The 20,949-nt window shown below is 35.1% G+C and overlaps 1 protein-coding gene across 1 annotated transcript in view; it reads left to right on the top strand.

The window, feature by feature from the left end:
• Positions 1-10,845, top strand: part of KCND3 (potassium voltage-gated channel subfamily D member 3) — a 336,188-nt gene extending 325,343 nt beyond the window's left edge. The window contains exons 6-8 of the mRNA XM_081946152.1: positions 500-556; positions 5,067-5,314; positions 10,328-10,845. Coding sequence (XP_081802278.1) covers positions 500-556; positions 5,067-5,314; positions 10,328-10,529 — 507 coding nt within the window. The 3' untranslated portion in view covers positions 10,530-10,845. The remainder of the gene's footprint in view (positions 1-499; positions 557-5,066; positions 5,315-10,327) is intronic.
• Positions 10,846-20,949: the final 10,104 nt, after the last annotated feature.

Below are 20,949 nucleotides of genomic sequence, written 5' to 3'. Positions count from 1 at the left end.
ATAAAAATAGGTTTTGTCAAAAGTTTAAGTTGTTTGTGCTTATTGCCTGGGAATATAACACCACAGTATCTTGAATAAAAATTTCACAATATTTTCCTTGTTTAATGTTTTGCTATTAAAAAGCCTCTAATTATAAATGGGAAAGCATGGGTTGATTATAATTAAATCATGGCATTATGTGCACTTATATTTTCCTTGAATAAGGCACAGTTAGTGCACTGTGCAATCTAGGCCTGGAAGCAACCTCAGTTTTTGTCAATCATTTCCATTTGAGAGAGCCTCCATTAGTGGCTTATAAAGTAATTTACTTTTTTCCTTGCTACTTTGGAGAGTTCTGCTACCAGTGAGATGACAGTTCAATCTAAAATAAGATTGAGGAAAGGCCTCATTGCCCATTCAAACGAGTGAGATGCTAGGCAGAATGTTGGGATTGGATTTTGGAATGCTGGAATGGACAATCAATAGTGTTTTTATCTTTTGTTGACATGTTGTCCTGTAGGGATTGTCCTATCTTGTGGATGATCCCCTGTTATCTGTACGAACTTCCACCTTCAAGGTATTTCTTTCTTAATTCAATCTGTTTACTGCCATCTCTGTGCCATGTCTCAAGTGTTGCTTCCTTCCTTGTGATGGTCCTGTTTTAGTAGATTGTGCATGTTGGAGCTTTTTTTATTATCTGGTGGCTTTGAGCACTGTTAAGTCTATTGAATGAGGGAGAACAATTGCTTTATCTATTTTTAAAGACTCAAATATGCTAAATGTGAATGTTTAATTATTTGATGTGGATGTGGCAGCTTTGATATATCCTAAGATGTTTTTTTTTGTTTTTCCTTTTAACTCTTATCATAGGTAAAGTTCCCATTCATTTCTCACCTATTTGCTGAATACCTATATTATACATTCCTGATCTGCCTATCATTATTTTTTTAGATTACAAACTATAACGATTCTAGTCCAAGATTTCTACTTTTATGTTCTGGGTTTATATAAAACATAGTTGAGAATTGTTGTGGCCTGTTGAAAAATTTATGGTAAGTCAGTAAGTCAGTAGAGTATGAAGACATTTCATTTTAGGATGAAGTCACAAACAAGAAACTTAAAAGGTAACGTAAAAGGCATCTGCAACAATTTCTTTGATTGTTGGGAGCTTCCCAGAGTCATTGAAGGTTGGGCAGCATAGATATTTTATTATAGTGGTCAGCCAGCTGTTTAAACTGGATTTTGGCATTTTTTACCAACTATCAAGTCCTTCCTGATGATGACGATGATAACGACAGTGATGGAGATGAGGATGGTCTCCAGAATGCTAGATTAAAGCTTCTCCATTCATTACATCCCAGCATAAAATATAAATTTTCTGTGTATAGTTCTACACTATTCAGCTAAAATGATTTCATTAATCATTATAAATGATTGCTCCATTGTAAATTTTTATCTGTTATTAAGAAATGATAAAATATTACTTTATTTCTATTTATTTGCCATGTTAATCACAATTATGCCTTGTTTAGCACCTGTCTCTGCTTCATAGCTCTGAAGCAGGCCTACCACATTGCTATTACATCCAAATACTTGCATTGCAGTAACTGGTGATGGAATTATATATTCCCTTGCTAGAACATATTGTGTTTCAGCAACCCAAATGCAAAGTAAATACATCAAAAAAGAAGTAGCCATAGATTCCATAAGACTGACTTGTGTTTCTTTGCATACAACTCATCTAACAGGCAAAATATAAAGGTGTATCCCAATTAAAAATGCATGAACCCTGTACATTTCTATAGTTACTCATCCCTCCGTACAGAAGATATAAGCAGTCCTCAACTTATAACCAATCACTTAGTTACAACGACCTTTGAAAAAGATATTTCTGACCTGGATTCAAAATGCCAACATCCGCCCCTCCATGGTCATGTGACCACATTTTGGGTTCTCCCCCCAAAAACAGAAGGAAGGAGCAAAGGAAAAATATATCTTTGAAAACATGTACATATACAAATATATTGCTCTATTCTTAGGATAAAAAAAGAGTTTCAAATTTCTCATAGAAATATTTCTAACTCTTTAAGAGGTGAGATCATGTGACATGTTCATACTTGGAAAATGTAGTTGCACTAGCTGATTCCTGAATTTTGTTCTTTCATTGAGGTTGAAAGATTGGAAAAAAATAGATCTATCAGCCTGACCTCAAGACCAGGAAAGATTCTGGAAAAGATAATCAAGCAACGAATTAGCAAACACCTAGAAGTAAACAAAGTAATAGCCAAAAGCCAACATGGGTTTGTCAAAAACAGATTGTGCCAGACTAATCTTATTGCATTCTTTGACAAAGTGACAAAATTAGTGGACCAGAGGAATGCCATCAATATAGTTTACTTGGACTTCAGTAAGGCATTTGATAAGGTAGGCCATAACCTACTACTAGATAAAGTAAAAGAATGTGGGTTGGACAGCATCACCACAAGATGGTTTCATAAATGGCTGACCAACCACACTCAATGTGTAGTCCTCAATGGAACTGCATCTACATGGAGGGAAGTATGCAGTGGAGTCCCCCAAGGCTCTGTTTTAGGCCCAGTACTCTCAACATCTTCATCAATGATTTGGATGAGGGAATAAATGGGGAACTCATCAAATTTGCAGATGACACCAAGCTGGCAGGAATAGCCAACACTCCAGAAGACAGGCTTAAGATACAGAGGGTTTTTGACAAACTTGAACATTGGGCACTATCTAATAAAATGAAATTCAATGGTGAAAAGAGTAAGGTTCTACATTTAGGCAAGAAAAATGAAATGCACAGGTACAGTATAGGTGATACCTTGCTCAATAGTAGTAACTGTGAGAGGGTTCTTGGAGTCCTAGTGGACAACCATTTAAATATGAGCCAGCAGTGTGCAGCAACTGCCAAAAACAACAACATAGTTCTAGGCTACATAAACAGAGGGATAGAATCAAGATCACATGAAGTGTTAATACCACTTTATAATGCCTTGGTAAGGCCACACTTGGAATACTGCATTCAGTTTTGGTTGCCACGATGTAGAAAAGATGTGGAGACTCTAGAAAGAGTGCAGAGAAGAGCAACAAAGATGATTAGGGGACTGGAGACTAAAACATATGAAGAACGGTTGCAGGAACTAGGTGTGTCTAGCTTAAGAGAAAGAAGGACTAGGGGAGACATGATAGCAGTGTTCCAATATCTTAGGCGTTGCCACAAAGAAGAGGGAGTCAAACTATTCTCCAAAGCACCTGAGGGTAGAACAAGAAGCAATGGGTGGAAACTAATCAAGGAGAGAAGCAACTTAGAACTGAGGAGAAATTTCCTGACAATTAGAACAATTAATCAGTGGAACAGCTTGCCTCCAGAAGTTGTGAATGCCCCAACACTGGAAGTCTTTATGTTGGATAGCCATTTGTCTGGAATGGTCTAGAGTTTCCTGCCTAGGCAGGAGGTTGGACTAGAAGACCCCCAAGGTCCCTTCCAACTCTGCTATTGTATTAAACAAGTACAAACACGCTGTAGCAACCCAGGATACCAGAAAAAAAGAAACCAACTGTTCAGTTTCCCATACAACTTTTTCAAAAGGTGCCTGACCACTCAACCTACTGCCACACAACAACCAACATATTATCAAGAGTAACATTGCCATGCATCAAAAACATCTCAGAAACAGCCATCAGACTTACAACCACATGACAGCACCATAGCACACAAACCAACTAAACCCCTCCAAAACATCTTAAGTCCACCAGTAGCCCAAGAAGAAAAAACAGGAGTCAACACCATGTCAGCCCTGGAAGCCATCTTTTTCATTGGAGCTTCAGGGCTGCCACACTTTGTGCCTGGGAAAACGGGGGATTACAAGGAGTGGTGGAGGATTAGCCATAACAACATTCCTTTCTTTGGGAGTCAAGGAAATTTGGTCTGCACCTGGATGGCAGTGACTGGGGATTGTCTCAGTTGGGACAGTGAATTGATTGGACCATGTGATGGATTTGTGGGTGCAGGAGATGGAACTTTGAGGAACATCAAGCCTCGGAGTTTTCTTTCATTGGGGGTTACTTGGAATCCTAACACACACACTATAAGGACTATTACAAACACTGTGTAAGACAGACAGACAGACAGAAGAGCTACGAACACCAACTAGCACTCAGAAAACATGATGAAAACTCCTCAATTTTAGAACACATGGACAGATTCAACATAGTTGAACTAGTAAACTGTGAGCATCCTAGACTAAACTACATCCAAAAACACTATGATAGCTTGGCATTTAGACAAATCAGTCATTAATAAACACACAGAGGTAAACCAAATTTACACATTATTCAAAAAAGACAATGAAAAGCTTAGAAGGAAACAAAAAGACAAGAACAGGTCCACTCCAGCAATTAACACCCAGGAAAAATCAGACAAAAATCAAGCAAAAATCAGTACTCTAATCAAGAAACTACCATAGGGAAAAAACACATCCTGATCAATAGTGAGAGGGCAAGGTACTATATATAAGCAGGGAGCAAACCTCACACTCACTAGCACTGGTCATGTCACCTGGTCAGATAGTGAAATGTCTGCAAGCAACCCAAGGACTCCACCGTTCAACTATGTCAATTATATTTGAGTTAATTTATAACAGTTCAGAAATATGGCATCATTCAGCATATGGCATCCACATATTTGAATGTCAGGTTTTATTTAAAAATACACTAATATCTGGAAACAAATTAGAATACTTAAATTTATTCCCCTAATAAAAATAGGAAATATATTTCTTAATTTAGGAAATGTTTGTTTATTGAATCACACCAATCAGTTATGTGAATACTTCCACAATTAGCTGTCAGGATATTTCCTCCTGATATTCAACGGCAAAACAAATGTTCAGACTATGGAATTGGATATAACTGAACTATATTACCCTAAGCAAATTATTTTTCAACATGACAGCCAGATGCATTTTAAAGAAAGGAAATGCTGTCACGATTCCCATGGAGAACACATAAAAGTGTTTAAAAGTCTAACTCTGATTACTGATATTTGTTGATGCTCTCTCTGACAGAACCATGAGTTCATTGATGAGCAGATGTTTGAGCAAAACTGCTTGGAGAGCTCAATGCAGAATTACCCATCAAGCCGAAGCCCTTCCCTTTCAAGTCAACAGGGCTTGACTACCTCCTGCTGTTCTCGACGTAGTAAGAAGACAACGCACCTCCCCAATTCCAATGTGCCAGCAACCCGACTACGGAGCATGCAGGAGCTCAGCACCATACATATCCAATGCAGTGAACAACCGTCGTTGACAACAAGGTACAGTGGAGAAGTGGGTGGGTTCATTGATGTAAGTGGACTAGCATATAGGCATCCAGCCCAAACATGAAAAAGTGGTTTTAGGTACTATGCTGAGTTTGCATTCGAGATAATTTTCCAGCTTGGAAAAGAATATGTGAAAGTATTTGGAGAATTCTAAAATTTAAATCTGCATTTTCTAATTCCACATTTAGCTGGATGAGGGAACTCTGCCATATGATTTGTTATACTGTCATGGTTCTTAATGTTAGGATTAAGAACCAAAAGTAAGATCTTAAATAACAACCACCTTGAGATATTTTGGAATTGCAACTCATAGTATATCCAGGCCACATCCTATTTTTTTTTATATAGGAATTCTCAAAAATACCAGCCTAATATTATTGGAGTGTATTGAATTGGGGAAAAGCTGCCTTATGTAATGGCAAGCATCATCCAGTAAACGTTTAAATAACTTACATATCACACTCAGATGTCAGGACCTAACCTTTTGCAGAATGTATTGATCTGTTGTATGGGCTTTTATGTATTAGATGGGAAGTTATCGTGAATAGCAAGAAACCAAAATTTGCTATATAATTTGTACATTAGCCCAAAATGAAGGCAGACAAAAGCACAGCTTTCAAAAACCAAATCTGGAATTTGTCTTTAATATAAAATATATAATATAATATATGTGAGATCTAATACAGACTTTGTTACATATATCTGGAAGACAAAACAAAAAATTCCAAGAGACTATTTCAAGGAATTCAGCAAAGTCTGATTAATTTTGTTTGAAATGCAAACAAAAGAAAGTGACTAATTTCTCTAGCTAGGCTATGGTTCAATTAAAAACAATGTGTTATTGACTTGACAATAGTTTATGTGGTTCTAATTCATTTTTCCTTTCCTAACTTAAAAAATTTTCAGTAGCAAAAGAAAAATATATCAATGTTTCAAATGAGTTGGGTTTTTCCTCTCTCTGTTGATTTTTTAAAAATCTGCTTCAAATTAAAAGCAAATATAACTTCATCCCTTGCATTTTCAGTTAGTGGGGCTAAAACTTCAGCTTCTGGTCTCTTTTTAAATGTTACTGAGCTGTCACTTCCTTCTTGGGTAAAGATCCTCGATAGGGCACTAAACTAATTAGTATCAGAAGAAGAAGATAATATGAATTGTTTCACTCATGTACATGGAAGAACCATTTAGAAGCAAAAACAAAGCAGCAACGTTTCTGAAATCAAGTTCATATGAACTTAAGGATGGAGAAATCTGCCTTTTCTTTTCTGTATTAAAACTGACTTTCACTCTACACCAGATACACAGGACACGGGAGGGGCCGGAGCTCTGCCAACGGGGGGAGATGGGGCAATACCGAGAAAACCCAGATCACAAAAATGAATAAGAAAATCTGCTTGACATAAGTTGACCGAAATTATTATATGCTGACTATATGTTACTATTTAGTAATGAATTTTGTCTAAATGTATACTTTGAGTATGGAGGGAGGGGGCACCTACCGCACACTGCAACTGCCAAAATCTGTACCTTTCCATTACCTTTTTCCCTGTAAATTCTTTAAAAAACCAATAAAACTTTGTTTAAAAAAAAAACTGACTTTCAACTTTCAAGATTTCAAGATTTTTTTCCCAGTCCTGACCTGCATTCATATAATCAATGAAGTGGTAACTGATCATTTTCTGCTTCACTGAATGTGTCTGCAAAGTCTCAGTACTTAATGGATGGGGATGGTAATGATCAAATTGAGATCTTAATGAAAATATGCTCCTCCATTTATTTATCGTTAATATGGCTACCTATATCATAAAAAGATACGTAGGGCAGCTTTCAGAAAAAAATAAAAATAAAACAATAAGCATATTATATTTTTAAAAAGTTTTAAAAACAGACATAATAACACAAAATAACTTCAATCATCTACGTTGATACTTAATAATTAAAATGTAAAAAATAAAAAATGGAAAGCGGGACACATAATTAAAAAGGAATACCAATTCGTAGCCTGAATCTGCAAAAATGAAGTCAGGAAACTAAGGTACAGAATGAACTAAGACTAGCAACAAATACCAAAAATAATTTTAAAAGTTTTTTTCAACATGTAAAAAATATCAAGGAAATGATCAGTTCACTAATGGGACAAGATGGCAAGGGCATGACATGTAGCAGGGAGAAAACGGAACTGCTTAATTCATTCCTTGCATCTGTCTTTATATAAAAGGAAAAAAATAGTCCAACGTATCAAAAGTAGTATTGTAGAAGACAGAATAGGAATACAAGTCAAAATAGCCCAGAGAATACGTATTTATTCTAGACAACTTCAAATTGCCGGACCAGATAGATTGTATCCCTGGGTTCTGAAAGAGCTAGCAGACATGATCTCAGAACCACTGAGCATAATTTTTTATTAGGTTCCTGGAACCCTGGGAAGTACTGGCATTTTAGCTGCCAAACATGACCGAGAGGCACTTCATGGTCTTCTCTTTAAGTACTGAGACTTCACAGACATATTCATTGAAGCAAAAGATGATCAATACCACTTCAGTGATCATATGAATGCCCCGTTGATCTGGTACCTGAGGCCTGGGGCCAAGATCCCAGTCTGGCAACTCAACTCCCTCTTAGGACTTGAATTGGCAATCTTCACTGATATTTTTTTTTAATTCAATCCTCATCCTCTCCTGCAACAGCTCCTATATTGAACTTATTCATTAAAAAAAGGAAATTAGGAAACCTTAGGCTCTGAAATGATTGCTGGTAATTGAACCAGATTACCATGCAAAAATCCTATCCTTTGTCACTCATTTCTGAAATGGTTCTGAAAGGCTTGGTTGTTTTCCAAGATGGACCTTAGAAAAGCATATAATATAGTATACATTAGTAAAGGAGATGAATGTGTTTCTCATCCAATGTGAGCATTTCAAATATATAGTCATGCTCTTTGGGTTGACTAATGCTTTCACAGTCTTCCAGTATTTCATGAATGATGCATTCTGACATCTCCTGGATCACGTCATTATTTACCTCGTCGGTATTCTGATTTTCTCCTCATCCTGAACAATATATGCAATTACCCACATAAATTCAATGTGAATTACAGTGCTCTACTAATTGGAATTTATATTATGTTCTGGCTAGTGAGAATCCTGCTTAAACTCCTCTCTTTCCATAGAAAATTAAACCTACCCCTTTTAGATAACATACCACTTCCATACAAATTAGATTTGAGCTACATTTATAAACCTTACTTAGGAACATCAAATCAGGCTTTATGATTTCTTTTATTTCACATATGTATGTACAGATAATAGTATTTATAGACTGCAAGAGGTAATGTCAAATTTTATCTTTTAAGCAAAGTACAGTAAGCCTTCAGAAATATGCACTGACATAGATAACTAATCATAATAGTTGAAGGAGGTTTGGAACTATAATGAGTAGGTGTTTTTCTTTGATTGTAGGAAGGATTGTATCTGGAAAATATTTTCTAATTAGGAATATGTGAGTCAGCACCAGGTGATGCTTGGATATGAAGGCATACTTGTTATAACAGGAAGGAGGAAAACAAGTTCCAGATAAATATTTAGTGACCACTATAGCACAGACAAATTAGAGAGTTCCTACATTGAGACAGGATTACAATAGATGGAATAACTGTCTGCCATATTATTAGACATATAGCTTTTGATAGACCGTCTGAGTACAGAACCCTTTCATTTCATTCATCTTTTGAATCTCCACGTTTCAATTAATCACAAGAGAAAGGATCAGGAGGAAAATCGTTCCAGAGAGCTTTTCGGGGTTAAGATAGATAAAGAAGCCTCCAAAGTCATGAGAAGAAGGCAAATAATGCCACATATGTGCCTGCCCTTTTCCACTTTACAACAGTAAAATTCAATGCATGACTATGAAGCCATTCTGAACTTGAGGTAGAAAAATAGAAGCCTGCTTCATAAGGGAGGAAGACTCAGGAAAATAAAAGACAAACTTCAATCAAGTATTAGTTTTACTGTCAACTTTTTCCACCACTTTTTCTCACACACCCTATATTTCAAACATATCCAAAGTTCATAGCAGCTCAAAATCAAATAACTTTATTGCAGTCATTAACCAGGTGAAAGAAGAAAACAGAAAAATAATTAGTTTTCAAATATCATCCAAAAATAAATAAACAGGAACGACACATAGAAAAATATGCCAAAAATCTTCATTCTTATTAGTTGACTATCCTAAAATATAGAATTATAGAGTCCCTGACAAATCTGAAGAAGATACATTATAACAGCTGACATAAATAAAAATGACCAGAGGGTAATACTTAGGCAAAGCCATTCTCTACATCAGAGGTGGGGAACTACAGCCCCTTTTATGACTTGTTGAAGTCTACAAGTCATAAAAAGGCCATAGTTCCCCACCTCTGTCCTACATAAACAATTTCAATTGCTCTTAAGTATTCTTCATCTAATTTTCTTCACAGAACCTGGCAATCCTTTATGTTATTTCAGGGTTAATATCAGAAAATAAGAACTGGTGACCACTGTATCCTGTTTTACTAATCAGAAGAGGGGAAATTAGAGAATTTTAAGATGCTGTGTAAAACTGGCAGTACAAAAGAACATGTTCAATAGTTTCTACTTGTACTGAATCACAAGGCCATACTTGTAATTGTTATGATATCTTTTTTTATCTTCCAGCTAGGAGTGCTGAAGGTAGTGCACTACATCAGGCTAAAGTAAAGACCCTTCTATGGTTGGGAATATTAAGGATTGTGAGGTGCAAGGATGTACCTCTGCCTGTCCATCATGGAAAATGGAGTAGTATTACCCACATCTGTTTGTCGGTCTCTGTCATACAGATGTTTGTTAGAGTGTGGTTCTTGCCTGCTCACAGCCCAAGGATAAAAGATGCATGGGGGAGAGTTCTAAAATCGGGAGTTCAAACATGTACAAAGTTTGCAGCAGTTCTGTTCTTACCTTTAAAATGAACAGAAAATGTTTTTTTTTAATCTTATAGTCGCTCCAGCCTAAATATGAAATCAGATGATGGTCTGAGACCGAACTGCAAAGCTGCCCAAATAACCACAGCAATCATCAGCATCCCAACACCACCGGCCCTGGCACCAGAAGGTGAAAACAGACCTTCCTCCTCCAGCCCCAGCCATCCAACAAACACAATCATGGCTAGCAGCAACATTGTCAAGGTTTCAGCTTTGTAAGACTGGCTTGGTCAAACATGATGGCAGTAGATTGGAAGGCCAATCTTTCTCCCTTTCTCCCCAACTTCCATGTTCCTTCTTTGCTGCAAATTGTGCCTAGATGAATGGCTGGATGGACAATGGACCAACCTGACCAACATCTAAGAACTGAGGATGAGAGCCGAAGGAGGCAGCTTCCTTTAAACTCACATTCATGCTGCAGAGCGAGCTCAGAAGAATCAGGAAGCTGTGTTTGTATGTATGGGTGTATGTATGCGTGTGTGTGTGCATGTAAGAACAGAGTGGCCAAAGGATCTCTCTTTGACAAGTGGAAGCCTTGTTCTAAGACATGAGGCGTAGAATAGTTTTGGGATAGTGATATATAAGTCCTGTCATAACTACAAGAAGGTCAGTAAAGAAGTAGAATTATAACACTGTGTATCTCAGCACCTTTTTAAAGGTTTTTAATGGATAATATTTATTCATGAGGAAATGACTGAAAAAGGTGACCAAAATGGATTTTGTGATTTTTTTTTCTGTCTTCATGCAGCAGGATCTTTTATTAACCAAAATTACTTCTTTATTTTCTTTTATACCCAAACATTTTTTTAAAAAAAAAAGAGTTCATCTTGTCACACGAATTTAATTTTCATTCTTTTGTGCATGTGTGCATGCGTGTGTAAGAACGAATAAGAGAACCACAAAACTGGCATTTTCCAACTATGAAAGATCTGAGCACACATTCCTGTTTCTGGGCTCAATCCTGCAAAGACTTACTGTTTGCATGGTCGACAACATGCTTTAAGTAATGCCTGTGGATTCAACGGTTCTACCTACTGTCCATCCCTTTCTGCATGAGTGTGTCTTTGCAGGCTTCAGCCTTTAGTGCGCAGTAGCAAAACAGATGCCTGCATGCAGTCACACACACACAAGCACTAATGAAACATTCATTTTAGATGGCACTTTTTCTAAACACAATTCTGTAATTGCCTTTAATTCAACAAAAATTGCAGTTGCAAACAGTGTATTTGTCTGCTAATTATTGTCTGTGAAAAAAAATCATATTTGTGGAACAAAAGAACAGGCTTTCATAGTTCACCACAATTCTTTGCTTTTCAAGGTATTACTTTGGTTATCACAGATTGGTAGAGAATGTGATTAGATTAACTAGTTCTGTATTTTTAAAGTCCAGAAAATGGCCTCAAGAAAATTTACTTTAAAAAAAAATATTCAAGCAAGTTTCAGAGGGCAAAATCATTTGAAGCAGCTGCTGCAGATGTTCATAATTGAAATGTAATCTATGCCCATGCTTTCTTTATGTTTTATATGTGTTTCTTTAATAGTAATGGAAGTGTCTCCCATTGTATATAATAGCCAATAGTCAGTGGATGTGTCCTTTGTTAGGACTATTTTAAGAGCCAAAACTTTGCATGGACTGAATCTCATTTTGTAATACAGTCCTGTGGCTCTTAGTGAAACAGAAGTTACATTGGCTTAATGGATACAGCAATATAATATTTTACTTTCCCTAGATAAAGCATCATTTCTTTTCAACGAGGAGATGTTGCTTTTAGATTTGGGGGCCTACTTTATATTAGAATTTCATTTCTAATCCATTTATACAATACTGTTAATAGATGGTTTAAAAATAATCTATGTTTCAGAATAGTTCACCAATTGTTAACTGTTGTTACACTGTTTAGAAAGTTTAGGACTGTGAGGTATAACCATCTAAAGCTTTATACCAATATTCTCCTAATGTCTTTCTCTGGAGACAAACCTGCGTGGCCACATTTATGCCAAGAAGACACACACACTGCTACACAGCATTGTGAACTGTACTCTTCTTTTCTTACTAAAATGTGCAATTTATTAACCATCTTAGATTTGTTTAAGCTTTGACATATCTGATGTCCACAACATACTGTCTTTTGATATCTTGCTTTCATTTTTATATATCTTCACCAAGTATATAGCCCAAGATATTTTGAGCTAGAATTTGTGTTGCAGAAGGAAGACAGACTGCATGTTCAAGCATTGTTCAGAGGAAAAGGAGAAAACTGTGCTGACAAAGTTATCTTCTGTATTTGCTTTTTATTTCTTTTTTCACATTAAAATTACAGTTATCAGATGAGCAATTATTGGAAGCCACTAAACAGTAGATTTCACGTTAATACATCTTAAACTGAGTCTGGAATCAAATTTTTGAATAGGATGTGACCAGTTTTTTGAAAACTGAATTTCAAAGTAATTATTTAAAAAATCCCACCTTTGTAAATGTTTCCATTTTGAGTTGTTAAAATGAGGCATTCCTGCACATTGTACCATAAGAGGTCTTATCAGTTGAAGGATTCAACTAAGGCGACTCTAAATTCTATCCATTGGCTCATACAAATAGCTGGATCCATGCATTAGGCTAAACAGGAAATTTTGTTAATCTGTTTTTGTTAATCTAAACTTAACACTGCATGGAAACCACACTGTTAACTGTGCAACTTAAAACCTTTTTTACTGTCTTGTAATTTTAAAAAAATGTTGCTCTACATCCCAATATACTGAAAAACTCATTATTTTAGTAATCTGAAGGAGGCCTTAATTTGCCATCCAAAATGTCAGTGCCTGGGTTAACCCCAGGGCTATCTGCTGGTTAAAAGAAGTCAGGATGGCAACTATGACTATACTATCTAAGCTGGGCCCTTTTCCATATGTCTTATGCAAAAATAAAAAAATTGTGAGATCACAGGATCACATACACCATCTGAACATTTTTGCTTAACTACTCCTGAAGATATTTCTGTTTTAACCTGTGAAATTATGAACTGACTTTTTTTTTAATTTCAGAGTTGAAATTCATCTCTATATATTGAACTCTTACTTAGTAACTACCACCCATGTCATATACTGTGATGGGGAGAAAGGTTACTGGGTAAGGGACCATTGCCTTGATTTCATAATTTCACTGCTGATGTTGATGCTGATTGAATTACTTGCAGATATGCTAAGCTTCTAGTCTTTCTTTTCTGATACTAGTACATAATCTAAAGAAATTGATCATGCAACTTACAGAAATGCCTTATTGAAGCTCTCCTTTGCTTCATTTAGCTTCATTACACCTCATTATACCTTAACAATCAGTTCCTACCTAGGCAATCTGAAGTATATTCCACCATTCTCTTTAACATACTGTGCTGATTTTTAGTCCTATGCAAAGGATAACTATAGAAATATGAATTTTGCCCTATATCCAATTCATTTCACCCCATTAGCAGAAATCAGATGTATCTGGTTTGAAATAGCAAATTATGTAAAAATTGGGTTTGGCTCTGTTGAGTTTCAATCTACTCACAGTATAATCTACATTTCTATAGGAAATATTTGGTCCTTTAAATCCCTCCCTTCCATTACAACATACCTTACAAATTTCAATTGTCTCCCCCAAAAGTACAGCAGGAAGCTACACAAAATATAGTAGTAGGCATACATTTGCTGCCTCTGGCCTAGGAATGATATGTAAACCACGGTTTTAAACATGGTTTATGTAATACTGATGGGTAAACTAAGCTATCATGGCTAATTTCACAACCTATTAAAACAAGCCAAAGGATAGCTTACATGTTTATCCAACAGAACATTATTATCCAGAAATCATTGGTGTTGATATGTATTGTATCATGTATTATACCAGATGCTGTGGTGGCGCAGTTATTAGAATGCAATATTGAAGCTAACTCTGCCTACTGCCAGGAATTGGATCCTGACCAGCTCAAGGTTGATCGAGCTTTCCTTCCTTCCATGGTTGATAAAATGAGGATCCACTTGGGCAAGCTCAAAATCACTTTAAAAATCCTAAAGTTCTAAGTACCAGTATGTGTTCCTGCTATGAAAAGTTCAGAATGTTCAGAAAAGTCAGAAATCAGAACCAGATTGGAGTCTCATGTACAGTTAATTTGTTGAGAGCAGACTGACTTCAATAGAAATTTAAATACTATTGAATTCTCATAAATGCCAGGTTCTTTTTGTGAAAAAGAGATGACCACTATTTAGAAATACCAGATCTCTTTTTTAAAAATATTTTTTTATTTTTTATTTTCAAAACAAACACGATACAAAGACTCTTCCTTCTTTACCTACTGTAGAAAGTGTATCAGTTGGTTACAAAAGACTTTCGTGCATCTCTTCCACAGTCATCAACCATAATTCATATTAACTCAAGTATTTTAACTCAGATATTTATACATGCTACTATCTTCATACCTCCATTCTCATTTGACTATAATTGTTTAAACATCCTTTATCATAAAATATACCAAGATTTAATACATAACCACATACTGGCATCTCATTTACTATTTCTAAAATCCTCCAATAAAACTGAATCCTTATGTCCTACTCTAGCTAAACATCCATAATATTTAATAACAAAATTTTCTAATCCTCCTTTCCAAATCACTGTTTACAATTTACATCCAGTTTCCTTACATTGTATCCATACATATATATACATTGTTATCATTATCCCTCCTTTATTTGACTATATCCCGTATCATATCATTTCCCCCCTAATAATCAAGACTTAACTGAATCTAACTTAATTCTTTTTTTATTAACCTTTATATATAATCCAAAAGGATTTCTAATCTTCCTTTCATGGGTACCATTCAATATTCATATCCAATTATTACTTATCATAACACTACACATTGTATACATTATTATCATTATCAATTATTTATTTAACTATATCTATTGTCATTAATTTCACTAAGTTTAACTAATTTTAAATTATACTCTTCCATCTATCAACCTGTATCTTTCCAGTAGCAAAACAGTCTCATATTTTCTGCCATTTGTGGTATCAGTCCTCTAATCATCTCCTTCATCAAATTTGTATGGACTCCTCTTAGCAACTCATTGCTTATAAAATATCTCGTGTAATTTCAATGCCCTTCTTCTGTTTCCTTAATCATCTTATCTTTAATTGTCAGTAGTGTTATCAATGATGTTGCTAATAAAATTTCTCTCTTTAAATCCATAAATTCTTTTGTTTTTTCTTCTTCTGTGTTTTGCCATCTGGGGTAGAGTTCCCCTCCATTTAATTCCTCTTTCAGTATTCCACTCTTTCCATCACCAGACACAAACCAATCACCATAAATATCAGACGATTTAATTTCTTTATGGTCATTTTCCTCTTCAGTTTTTAGGATTCTAACTTCCACTTTTTCCACTTGATAAACATCTCCAACTTCTTCATCATATTTTACAGTTAGATGCTCTAAGTCTTCCAACTTCTTCTCCGTCCTCTCAAATGTGTTTGATAATTTCTGAATTTCTAAGAATATGTTTTGCAGGCTTAAAGTTTCTTTCTGCTGTTGAAGTTGTGCCATTATCTCCAGCTAACAAACACTACTGCTCTGGTTTGGAAGGTTTTTACAAGATTAAGCATAAATTCACAATAAAGTTTTGTTTTCACTTTTCTCTGGTTAAAGATATACTTCAAAGGGACATCTGTATGCTTTTCTTCTTATAACTCTCTATAAACAAGTGGTGAGACCTTGGAGTGCCAAGCCAGGATAATCAGTAAAGAAAGTAAAAGTGTTTCATTTCCAATACACAAACCTCCAGCCTCCAAGTAGCAGTGTTATTGTTACAATGTTCTTTGTTTCTTTTTGTATCTTTTTTATATTCCAAGTTAAAAAAAAGGTCTGATTCTTGAATGAGTTAGAAAAACACCCATAATAATGAAAGAGGAAAAATTTAGTCCATAGGTTACAAAGAATAATAAAAGAAAAAAATAGAAGAAGAAAACTTAATCCATTCATTTTAAAAGGCTTGCATAAATTCCATCCATGAACATAGCATTTAAAAAGTAAGATAACATTGTCCAAAATCATTCAAAGCTTAATTCCACTGCTTATTTCTTCTGTTCTCCAATTTAAATTAATTTTAAGTTTTTTATAGGCAGTCTCTTTTAAAACAGTAAAAATTCCTCACCAGCTGGAAACACTTTCTCTTTCCGTATCCTTCCATTTTGGAGCCGCCCCAACTTCATCAGCCTTGGCTGGATATTTTGTTGCTGGCTTGAAGAACTTCTCTTGCATCAATCAGGGACTTTGCGATGTCCCTGAGATCAGCAAGATGTATTCTTCCTGTTCAGCATCTCTGCGGGACGGTTTAGGTCCGATTGGACCACCCAGCGGCAAAAGTATCAGCTGCAGTCTCGGAGCATCGAGACCGCACGTCCGTATCGTTGTGATGTTGGCTCGTCCCCCTGAAATATCAGGTCTCTTTATCAGACAAGATAACTATTTTTCTAAAACTTGGTGACTAGAGGGCAAACTTTAATTCTCTGATATTTTCATGTGACTGAATCACAATGTGTATGTCATGCTAACTCAAAAGTACCCAGGCAATTAAGCCAATGAAGATTTGACCTGGTTCACAGAACTGGTTCACTAACATCCATGTCATTCATTATACCTACTGAAATTGCCCTTCTTTGATATTCATGATCAAGACTAATTTTTAGAAGTGTCCACAAAAACTGGCCCTTGTAGCCACCTCATTTTGGTGTTCATTTTAGTATTCATATGTTCCTTACCTATAACTACATGGACAGAGAAAAAAATGGAAGGAATATGTTTGGGCATTATCTGAAGTGATAAACTTCAGTCTCCTTTGGAAGTTGAAATGACATAAAACACAGCTGCCAGCCAGCTAGCCCCAAAATCTCAGGTCATATGCTGTCTGAGCGTGCAGAAGAATGAATTGCCTGGAATAGATTACTGGATTGAGTGTCTTGAGAACAGGCCATTATGTAGCCTACATATCTAATCATAGTGAGTGTAGTTTCTTATTTTTCTTATTATCTCACCCAACTAGCGTCAATATATATTGCTCATCTCCATCTGGGAATGGAAAACCTTTTTTGTTAATATGTCAAGTGTTCCTAAAACATTCATCTTATTTGACATAATTTATGACTTGTCATGCTCCATCTCCCAAAATCATTGCTTTTGAAACTGATTTCAAAAATACAGAAGTATAACTATATTTAATTTTTGTCTACAAAATTCTAAAGGTAGTGATTTTACATTTCATTACAGGATATATTAGTATCTTGCTATACTGCCATACATCCACAAAGTATATGCTTCATTTAAAACCACAACTGGGACTGGAATTTTGGTCATTAAGCAATGTGGTAGTTAAATAAATCATCAGGTGACGGGATATATTTGTGCAATCTTTTTTCCCACAGTTGTTAAGTGAATAACCTGGTTGTTAAATAAATCTGGCTTCCCCCCCCCCCCCCCCATTGATTTTGCTGGCCAGAAGTTGGTGGGAAGGTCATAAATCACAATCATGTAACTGCAGGATACCGCAACCAGCTATAAATGCAAACCGGTGTCCAGGAGCTCAATTCATTATTGTGGGTGTCATGCAAAAGTTGTAACTTCAAGGATGGTCATGAGTCACTTTCTTTCACTGCCATCACAACTCCAAACTGTCACTAAATCAATGGTCATAAAAGACTATCTGTAGTTTTTACATACTAACAAGATTTTGCTGGTATCAGTGAGCATAATATAAAATTTTCCTTCAGTTGTATTAGGACAAATATACATGGAAATTTCCTTTGGCGTGCTGATAGCATTCCTTTCTTTTTAGAAGAAAAGCACATGATCTCCTTTATATCTATCCTTAAGTACTGATGATGAGAAATAAAGAATACACTGCAAGTATTTGTAAGTGCAAATCTCATTGAATAATGAAGGGCATAACAGTAATTAGATTTTAATGAATCTAAGCTTTTTCTGCCACCAAAATGATTGCCCCACATGAGTTACGATTTAGGGAATATCAAATGCATCATGTTTTCAAGAAATAAGATATTATTTTAATTATTTTTGCTGCTATTTTATTACCAATTGAGAAGTAGATACATAGACAAAATGTTAATCTGACCAAAGGCTTTAAGTCTAATTCTTTATTTGACTCATGTTACTGTCACTGACAATTTTTCGTTCCTGTAACCAATTCAAAGTTGATCTAATATAGTAAAGCAGACTTGGCTTTTTCATTAAAGAATATCATTCTATCTTGTGTTTCAATTTTTCCAACTAAATTCCACTTTTCTCTTCACAATTACAAACTGATTATATAAATGTCTGTTTGGAACATAAGAACACTGAATTTAATATAGCCAGTTAATATAATATAGTTAAGGGAAATAACTGTTAGAATTGAATACACCCCCCCCCCAAAAAAAATAAGGATTGCAAAAAGCAATAAAAGAGAAAAACGTTAACATTCTGATTAATATTTCTTACATGGCCAGCACTTTTTCTAGAGGAAGGTTTTTTTAAAAAAAAACAACTATGTTTTTAAATGTGTTCAACTGGTGATTGGTTTGCTTCTCCTGGGTAGATGCTTTGAATTAGTTCATAATTAAATTACTGTTCATGTCCATCTCACAAGTCAGCACATCAAATCAAACCGTTACTGTGTAACTAGGTTTTCAATAGCAATAACCATATTTAAACGCCACGTGAAAACTGAGAAATTTCTATACCGACTAATAAAGACTATAATCCTCTATATGTCTATTTAAGACTCATTGAGCCCTATTGAACTTCTTTTAGATTAAATGTGATTAGGATCATGCTATATGTAATTGTATGGATCAGAAATGTTGAATCCTGCTCATGCAGCTGATTACAAGTTATGGTACTTATAGTGTCAATTTTTTTAAAATCACTGCTACTCTAGTTCAGCTATCACTTTAAAAATAATAAAAGCATTTACAGTAAAATATGAGATCCGATCATACATACATTATTGTTTGTTGAGGGTTCTTGTTTCCGCCATCCCCTCTGCTCACCCCTGAAAACAGTTAATGATTGAAGCCAAGATGCTCAGTAATGTTAACTCTTAAATCTGACATTTGTTTAAATAAGAACTAGAGGTCTGTACTTGATCCTCAGGAATATTTGAATGCAGTGCTATGAATGAATACTATCAAGTTGCCAGAGCTTTATCAATAAAGCTACATTAAAGTCCGTGAGGTGTCAAATGTTTAAACAGTCCCTCCAATTTCAGAAATGAACATTGCTAAATCAAAAAGGGAACAACTTCATCTTCATGTCCAGAGAATTGACAGTGAAATTGAAACATCCATTGTGTTTATATTGTGAAATGTAAGGTTCAAGAAGCAGAGTCAGATTTAATGCTAATTTGGCAAAGAATTCTTTAAATAATGTTATGGGGCCAAATATTCAATACTTTTCAGTGGTCTTGCTTGCAGTCAATAAATTCTTAATTTGATCATATGCATGTATGTGCACATTGCTTTTTCTTTTTTTTAAAGACCAACGCTAATCACATTACATTATATAGAAATGCAGGTGAAAGATTATAATCTGTATATCTTTTCCTAAATTACTGTTGCAACCATGGCTGGAGGTCCAGCAGCTCTGTAGTCCAATAAAATACACTACAGAATGTGTGCAATGGTATATTTTTGATAAACCAGTGAGACTTTAGAATGCAATTATGTTTGCATTAGAGGTTTTACGTTGTTACCAGAATTTTATCTCAATTGTATTATTTTCTATTTTCATACTCTAAATGGGCTTTGCTTACTACAAAACATCATATCCAAGACAAACGTACTGTACAAAACTGCAGATAGATTCATTTGACAAAACTTTCTAAAGGATCCTTAGTTTCTTGTTGTCTTTTTTTGGAACTGTAGTGCTTATGTTGAAACTTGTATATCATTTACAGTACTGTGTCTTGTGCCACTGCTGTACCTGATGTATCCATTCTGGATTAAATGAATTATGTGCCACAAAATATTCAACTCTTGCGGAAGACTTTTTTAACTGATGTCATCTATTTGATTAAATCATCTACCCTACTCCAAGATAACATACATCACAATCATAACTTTGCCAGATTTGATCAAAAATCTATCTAGTTTGGTTTCCTACTTCCAATATAGACAATTACATTGTTCCAAGAAATTTGTAGATTTTATGTGAAAGCAGTAAGCGGTATTCAATAGCATTTTGTAGGTAGACAGACCATTTAGTCGTTACAGCTAATAAATTTTGATAAATTAATCTTGTTCAATCCTAAAGCCATCTTCTAGCAATGAATTCTATAAAACTCAAAACATTTGATATGCAATATATTTATCAGTAATACATGTCCTCATTTAATGCCACTCTTGTGTTTTTGATGATTTAATTCTAGTATTATGAACATTACAGAAAAGCTCTTGGTCTTTTATCAAGATTATACATTATACAAACCTGTGCCTGCTTCTTCACAAATTGTATGAACTTGATTGAACTAATCTAGCTGTTTTTAATTCTGAGAACATCTTACATTCAAAATGATCTTATGGAGCCAGCTTTTAAATTTAGATTTAAAACTA

This window comes from Natrix helvetica (assembly GCF_964273705.1).
Source record: "Natrix helvetica genome assembly, chromosome: 3".
NCBI lineage: Eukaryota > Metazoa > Chordata > Lepidosauria > Squamata > Natricidae > Natrix > Natrix helvetica.
This window is presented reverse-complemented; position numbering and strand designations above follow the sequence as displayed.